Source organism: Lepisma saccharinum, chromosome 14 (genome assembly GCF_977018435.1).
Source record: "Lepisma saccharinum chromosome 14, izLepSacc3.1, whole genome shotgun sequence".
Lineage (NCBI taxonomy): Eukaryota > Metazoa > Arthropoda > Insecta > Zygentoma > Lepismatidae > Lepisma > Lepisma saccharinum.
The window spans coordinates 6850231-6858288 of record NC_139242.1 but is presented as its reverse complement, the minus strand read 5'-3'; the positions used below and the strand labels follow the sequence as shown (position 1 = coordinate 6858288).

General features: G+C 39.6%; 4 protein-coding genes across 4 annotated transcripts; all 4 read left to right on the top strand.

The window, feature by feature from the left end:
* Nucleotides 1–326: 326 nt before the first annotated feature.
* On the top strand, nucleotides 327–1235 carry LOC145998660 (uncharacterized). The gene has a single exon (XM_083135124.1). It carries the CDS (start codon nucleotides 327–329, stop codon nucleotides 1233–1235), a length of 909 nt encoding a protein of 302 aa, XP_082991250.1.
* An 845-nt stretch (nucleotides 1236–2080) lies between these two features.
* On the top strand, nucleotides 2081–2632 carry LOC145998659 (uncharacterized). The gene has a single exon (XM_083135123.1). The coding sequence runs from the start codon at nucleotides 2081–2083 to the stop codon at nucleotides 2630–2632; it is 552 nt and encodes a 183-aa protein (XP_082991249.1).
* A 671-nt stretch (nucleotides 2633–3303) lies between these two features.
* On the top strand, nucleotides 3304–3984 carry LOC145998658 (uncharacterized). Its single transcript, XM_083135122.1, has one exon. It carries the CDS (start codon nucleotides 3304–3306, stop codon nucleotides 3982–3984), a length of 681 nt encoding a protein of 226 aa, XP_082991248.1.
* Nucleotides 3985–7324: 3340 nt separating this feature from the next.
* Nucleotides 7325–7852, top strand: LOC145998656 (uncharacterized). The gene has a single exon (XM_083135121.1). It carries the CDS (start codon nucleotides 7325–7327, stop codon nucleotides 7850–7852), a length of 528 nt encoding a protein of 175 aa, XP_082991247.1.
* Nucleotides 7853–8058: the final 206 nt, after the last annotated feature.

The following is an 8058-nucleotide window of genomic DNA, read 5'->3' as shown; positions in this document are numbered from 1 at the left end:
TAAATTACTTACAGGCATGTGTATCCATTAGTTATATATAATGTAAATTATATCTTTATAAATTTTAAACCATAATTGTTAGAAATAGAAAAGCAGTAATCTGTGTATTAGCTTGATGTGAGTATTCTGTGTATGTTTTTGATGTGAATATTCTGTGTATATTTTTGCGGGATACTTATTCTGTGACCAGCAAGAGAAATATCATATACTGGATGACTGTGTGTGAGATTAAACCTTAATTTACTTATATTGGTGTTTCGTTTTTTAACATTGGTGACCGTGTGACAGGACAGGGAGACTTTGTGTAAGGCAAAGATTGAGATGCCATGGAAAAGATAAGTAAATTAAGAACAGTAACGATATCGTCGTTTACGTGCGTAGCGAATAACTTTGAAGCGGCGTGCAATGGTGATTGCCCGGATTTAGTGGAAGTGCAGAGTAATTTCCGTTTGTTGCAAGATAAATTCGGAAAATTACAGGATCTGGACACACAGTACAGTGATTTGTTGATGGACGACGATATCAAAGAAGAGGATTTGATCATCGAAGCAGAAAGTGCAGATAAGTATGCATGTAACTTTTATCGAATCAAGACTATTATGGAACAGTTATTAAGTAAGCAGGTGTTGAACAATGGTAGTGACGCAGTTAGTGACACATCGGTAAACTGCAAACGAAAAATCAAATTACCGGTAGTGGAACTTAAAAAATTTGATGGTAACGTGAAGAACTGGTTACCCTTCTGGAGCCAAATCAAACGAATTGACAAGGACGAGGGCATTGATGATTGTGATAAATTTCAATACCTTGCACAGGCTACCGTACCGGGTTCAAAAGTGCGTCAGTTTGTAGAAAGTTTTCCCCTCAGTGACGAAAACTATCCCAAGGTCATTGAAGGACTTAAGTCACGTTTCGGCCGTCATGATGTGTTAGTCGAAGTTTACGTTCGTGAACTTTTGAAGTTGGTGTTACACAACTTAAATGGTGACAGTAAGTTGGAACTGGCTGTTCTTTATGACAAAATGGAATCACAGCTACGAGCATTAAGTACCTTAGGAGTAACATCAGATAAGTGTGCTGCAATGTTATACCCTCTTGTTGAGTCATGTTTACTGGAAGAATTTTTGCGACTGTGGCAAAGAAGTGCTACAAATTCCACAGATTCTAAATTGGAGAGTCGTCTGGATGAAATAATGTCTTTCCTGAAGAAAGAAGTGGAAAATGAAAAAAAATAGCACTTGCTGTAGCTGGGTTTGATCTGAAGAGAAATAAGGAATGTAGTAGTCATACTGAATCTATACCCATGGCAGCTGAATTGATTAATTGCAAAGGGGATTCTTCAAAGTGTCTATTTTGTGGAGATTCACATGTTAGTGAGGAGTGTGTGAAGGGATGCAGTTGGTCCTTTGCGGAAAAAGCTAAGATGCTTAGGGAAAAGGGGTTGTTTACAGATGTTTGAAAAAAGGCCAACTTAGTAGAAACTGTAGGGTGAAATTAAAATGCAGGATTTGCAAGGGGAGCATGTTGAAGTGATGTGCTCTGGTCAAAGGACTAAGCAGGGAACAGACTTTCCAGGGAAGCAGACTAAGTTACAGACGGTTGTTGAAAATTCCTTGACGAATAATGAACATGTTGAAACGTTTCTGCAAACATTAGTTGTATAGATAAGAGGACAAAGTGCTGAAAAATATGTAAGAGCAATCATTGATACTGGTTCGCAACGATCCTACATTTGTACATCTACAGCAAAGGAAATGAATTATGAGGTTGTAAAAAAGGAAAATGTCACACATGCACTTTTTGGTGGCATTCTTTCTGCACCATATGAACATAATTGCTATCGTGTCAGACTGACTAGCATCAGAGGTGATTATGCTTGCAATTTTGAAGCCATGGATCATCTTATTATTTGTGACAGTGTAACATCTGTTACTGAAGGTCCTTGGTTAGCAGAGTTGAAACGGATAGGTGTAGAAATTTCCGATAGAGAAAATGGTCCAGTGGAAGTTTTAATTGGTGCTGATATAGCTGGTAAAATTTTCACGGCAAGAAGTTTGCTCTAAAATGTGGATTGGTAGCAATGGAAACACTGCTTGGTTGGATACTAATGGGCAAAGTTACTGCACATGAAAGTCATAGAGTTTCATCCATGATTGCAGCTTCAATGTTCTGTAATGAAGCTTCGGTTGCAGACTTGTGGAAATTAGATGTTCTTGGTATTACTGATCCTGGAGAAAAGAAGTCCAAAATTGAAGCTCAAGAGGCAGTGATGGATTATTTTGAACAAACTCTGACGATTGACGAAGAAGGAAGGTATGAGGTAAAAATGCCAAGGGTGGAGAGACACCCACATCTTCCTAGTAATTCAGAAATGTGTAAAAGGAGACTGGATACACTTGTTGAAAAACTGAAGAAAGATGACTGTTATGAAGAATATTGTCAGGTTTTCAATGAGTGGCTAGAAGAAGGCATTGTCGAGGAGGTTTCATCTGAAGAGATAGACACCAAGGGACACTATTTACCTCATAGACATGTTGTAAAATTGAACAACGAGACCACCAGGATACGCCCTGTGTTTGATGCTTCTGCTTCTGCTTCACTCGTTGAACCAGTGTTTAGAGAAAGGCATTAATTTGATTGAAATAATTTCTTCAATTCTGACACGTTTTCGGTTACGCAAATTGGGAGTCATCTCGGATATAAGGAAGGCTTTTCTACAGATTAGTTTATGTAAAAGCGACCGTGATTTTTTGAGATTTCTTTGGCTAGATGAGAAATGTGACATAAAGGTTTATCGTCACAAGCGAGTTGTTCTTGGTGTAAGTTGTAGCCCATTTTTATTGTGTGCAGTAATTGAACACCATCTGAAGCAAGCTCTGAAAAAATGTAATGAAGATAGCTGCAGATATTCCAAGGATAACATTGCACAGCTGTTGCAGAGTTTTTACGTAGATAATTGTGTTACTAGTGTGAACAATGAAGAGGAACTCCACCAGTTTATTGAAGAAGCTAATCATTTGATGGCAGAAGCGAAATTTGAACTGCGAGGGTGGGAGTATACCTCACTAGGAAACTTGTCGGAAGATAACAGAATATCTGTATTAGGCTTGGTATCGGAAACAAGAACAGATAATTTGTAATTGAGACCAGAATGTTTCCAAGGAATGAAATTTCAAGTTGTCTCCAAAAGAGTTATTTTGTCAACTGCTAACAGAATATTTGACCCTATTGGAATTACCTCTCCAGTGACATTGTATCCAAAGAGCCTTCTTCAAGAAACATGGTTGTTAAAATTGAGTTGGGATGAAGTGTCCGAAGAAATGGGAAAGAAAATTCAGACAGTGGGTTCAAGAATTACATTATTTGAAAGGGGTTGTATTTCCTAGGTGGATTGCTGAAGGTTCGGAAGATTGGAGTTTGCATGTGTTCTGTGATGCTAGTGAAAAGGCATATGCAGCTGTAGTATTCTTGGGAACCATTGATAAGGGACAAGTCAAGGTGCAATTAGTACAAGCTAAATCAAGGGTAGCTCCGATAAAGAAGTTAACCATACCCCGCTTGGAATTGATGGCAGCTCTTATTGGAGTGAGATTAGCAGCTTCAGTAACTGAATCATTGGACATCATTGGGGACATACCAATTAATTTTTGGACAGATTCGACTACAGTTCTTGCATGGATTAGACGCAATGATTCGTGGAACACCTTTGTAGGAAATCGTGTGCGTGAAATAAGAACGATGAGTAAGAGAGAATCTTGGAATTATGTACCGGGTATTATGAACTGTGCTGATTTTCCTTCAGGAGGGTGTTCACCCAAACGGTTAATGGAATCAAAATGGTGGGAAGGTCCATTGTGGTTAAAAGAAGCTAAGAGCGAATGGCCTGAACAAAGGTATACATGTCAAGAAGAAATTATTGCCCAAGAGAAGAAGAAGACAATTGTATCTAGTTTAGCTAATATTGAAGAAAGGGATGACTGGTAACTATCACAGATTTTCCAGATATGAACAGATTATTCGACTGATAGGGTGGATCGGAAGATTCATTTTCAATTGTCGTCATCCAAAGAACCATAGGACAGCAGAATTGTCAATAGAAGAAGTAAATGCTGCTGAAAAGGTAGTTATTCGACTTGTACAAAGAGATTCTTATGTCAGTTTGGAAGACAAGAAGCTGAAATCTTTGTGTCCATTTGAAGACAAGGAACAAATCATAAGACTGAAAACTAAAATCCTAGAGCTTACGGATAAAGAAACATTTTGGTGTCCGGCTGTCTTGCCAAGCTCACATCCAATTGTGAAGAGGCTTATTTATTCTAAACATATTGAGGCTCGGGTACCCTTTTCTACACCCTCGATTTTTCGCACATTTCAAATATTTTCGTTACAAAAATTAGTTCTTCATAATAAACGATGTTTCTAAATAGAGCGGAAAGTAATTTTTTAGATCTACGTGCTACGAAACTTACGTTTTTTATGAAATTAAAATTCCTTGCGTAACGTCTAAAAGGTTTTTCACAACTTTATGATGGCGAATGATGCATTCATGTCACAGGCGCAAGTCTGAAGATTTCGGATCATCGATTTATGTCACAGGCGCACGTCTAATTTTTTTCTTTTTCTTCTTATGATTGACTTGTGCAATAGGAACATTTGCGATTGCGATATGTTCATTGTGTGATATATTGGCAGATTGGACATTTCAGACATTCGATTTCATTTATGCGACTTCAGAAATTGGAAATAGTAATATTCTTTTGGCAACTGCATGCCGCAAAGGGGAGGGTTGTTTTTTTCTAAATGACTTGTGGGATGGGATAATTTGCGACTTCTAATTTTTATGATGGGAAGGGAGAGGAGGTTGGTATTCTGTGGAAAAGGACAAGAAGGACTTTCAACGTAGGAGTTACTTCATTTCTGGACTTACAAATTGAACTTCGACCCACAATTCAATACCTGGCCTTGGTAAAAAGAGGTAAGTTACCTTCTTTGGTTTAATTTTAGCCTTCATTTTTTGTATCTTCATGTGTCGATGTGGAAAACAGTGAGAAATAGTGTTGGGGGCAGGTGACTTCGGCCAATTTCTAACATGCCTTTAAAAGGGACTCTATAGATACAGACGGGGCCGCGGTAGCGGTAGGGGGCGGTAAGTCAATTATAGTGGAACCACAAGCAAAAAAACCCTCGCAGAAGCACATCGCGCCGGCGAGTGCGGGAAAGGGCAGGGGGAAGCAACATTCAAGCTGGCTCACGTCAGCGTTGCCAGGCCTATTGATTTCTCGGGAGAATTCCTTAAAAAAACTATTGCTATGGAACCTCCAACGGCCAGCTTAAAAACACGTTTCCTGCTCATCTTACTTCAACATGGAGGGGAGATGTGGAGTGGAACTCCTCTCAGCCGTGAAAAGTGCTGTTTGAACTGTGAAATTATGTCAAACGCTACTCAATTGTGCTAGGACATTATTTCATTACTTTTACTACATTATTATTTTTAGATGACTGTATTTTATCCAACCCTAAACTATATTTCTATTTTAGTTACTTTACGTCGCTTTTGTGCCTCTACGGGTAAGTACGACAATATGGATGAATGAAAAACTGATTAAATGGATGATGTGACACAAACACAGTGAAACGTCCTTGCCTTACGAGGTAGAAACACTGACTTCGTAGCGTGGGCAAATTATGTTATACATGTATATGTGAGTGTGTGTGTGTTTTTCTAGCAGATGGGGAGGATGGGTGGCACCCTAGCATAAGCGTTGCTCTCTTGAAATATTGAGGAAGACATGCTGTCTAATTTACCAAATATATTTCACATACGTAATGCATTTTCTCATTATGGTGCAGGACGCGTGCCCACCCCTATTGATAGCTGTACACCGAACACCAGCAGAAGGCAAATTGATTTGTTATTGTTAGCATTCGACTTGAAAGATTGTGGAAAATCGCCGACATCTGTGATCGCTTCATCTGTGAACACAACTTTCTACCATTTCCTGTCATAAAAATTCCTTGCGATAATAGAGGCATCACAAACCCCTTGTGTCGGTGCTGAGAAAGGGCATGCACCCTCTAACCGGAAAATGCCGAAGAGATGAAAGATGTTGGTCAGTTCCCTCGGGCGGTTTACTTTCTTTTGTTTGAAACATGTCCACTCCTGAAATGGAGATCTTCGGTATATTTTCGCCAAATACAATGTTCTGGGTTTAGCACCATTGTTACAAAAGTATATGTGACGTTTACACCATAAACAATGCGCGCCACTCCCCTCCCCCCCCCCCCAGTGTGCACGACTATGCCATCCCTTCGCCCCCAAGAACGTCATTCATCCGCTACTATTAGATCATCGGATTTTGTAGCAGATCTTCTGGTTTCCCAACGAACAATCTCCCGAATTTTTCAAATCTGACCTGGCAACACTGCCCCAAACAATGATAACAGCAGGGAAGTTGTGCGAACGCTTTGGACGGAAGGTTTTTTCCTTGTGGTCGAGCTATACCCCAGGGGCGGAGCCGGGAACCGGTGGGAAATTTTGACTCATCAATTGCAAACGACAAAATCGCCACTTTAAACGGCTGTACAGTCGTAAATACTTCTTTCCGCGCTCCAATGTTTTTTTATTCACAAATAGGATCACATAACCTTCATAATGAAAGAAAAAAAAATTCAAAATTCGAGGGTGTAGAATAGGGTACCCGACCCCATATTGAAGCTTGTCATGCAGGTGTACAAGGTCTGATGAGTATTCTTAGAGAACAGTTTTGGATATTGAAAGGCAGAAAAACTATTCGTTCTGTGGTGAAGGGTTGTGTGATTTGTCGGAGACATAATGCTAAAAGGATGGAAGTAATGCCTGTGTCTTTACCTGAACATCGAGTCAGAGATGCAGCAGTATTCGAAATAACAGGAGTGGATCTAGCTGGACCTGTTATACTTCAAAGTGGAGAAAAGGCTTGGATTTGCATATTTACTTGTGCTGTTTATAGAGCTGTACATTTAGAGTTAACTTCTGGCTTATCATCTGGAGATTTTATTCAGTCATTTCGAAGATTCATTGCTCGACGAGGTAGACCACTAGTTGTTTACAGTGACAATGGGACGAACTTTGTAGGCACTGAAAATTTGTTGAGCAAGCTAGAATGGGAAGATGTAGTTGCTTTTGCAACAATGAAGCGCATTGAGTGGAGATTCAATCCACCCACTGCAGCCTGGTGATGAGCGTTTGATCAGACTCATGAAGCAACTATTGAGAAAAATTTTAGGGAAAGCTTCACTGACCTATGAGGAATTTATTACAGTGCTATGTGATTGTGAAGCTGTCATGAATGCTCGACCACTAACCTACATATCAGAAGATAATTCAGACCTTGAGTCCTTGACGTCCTCCATGTTTCTACAACAGGCCAGAGAAGTAGGCGTGCCTGACCTTGATGAGATACAGAAGGTAAATCTACATAAACGGTGGAAGTATTGCCAAAGAATTCGTGAGACACTAAGAAGTAGATTTCGCAGTGAATACTTGGGTCAGTTAGTGCAGCATTGGAATGCTAAAAGTTCTTGCAGAGAAGTGAAGGTTGGCGAAGTGGTTCTTGTTGGTAATGACAATTCTAAACATCTGGACTGGCCTTTAGCACGCATTGTGGAGCTGATACCTGGAAGTGATGGTGAAGTACGTCTCGTAAGGCTGAGGACTGCAACGGGAAATATGATGAGACCACTACAGCGTGTTTTTCCCTTGAATATTCAGTCAAGTGAGTTGCCTGAAGTGCCCAAAATGAAGAACACTGAGGAAAAGACAGTACCTGAAAAGGAAAGTGCTCCGAGAGTCACCGGGATACTTATTCTGTGACCAGCAAGAGAAATGTCATGTACTGGATGACTGTGTGTGAGATTAAACCTTAATTTACTTATATTGGTGTTTCGTTTTTTAACAATAATATTATTTTGGAAAAGAATAGAAGCATGTTTTATATCAAATCCCAAGTAGATTTTCTCATTCTCTTTTTTATCATTTAACTTTGAAAGCAATGTTTCTGCTCTCATTTAAATTTCCTG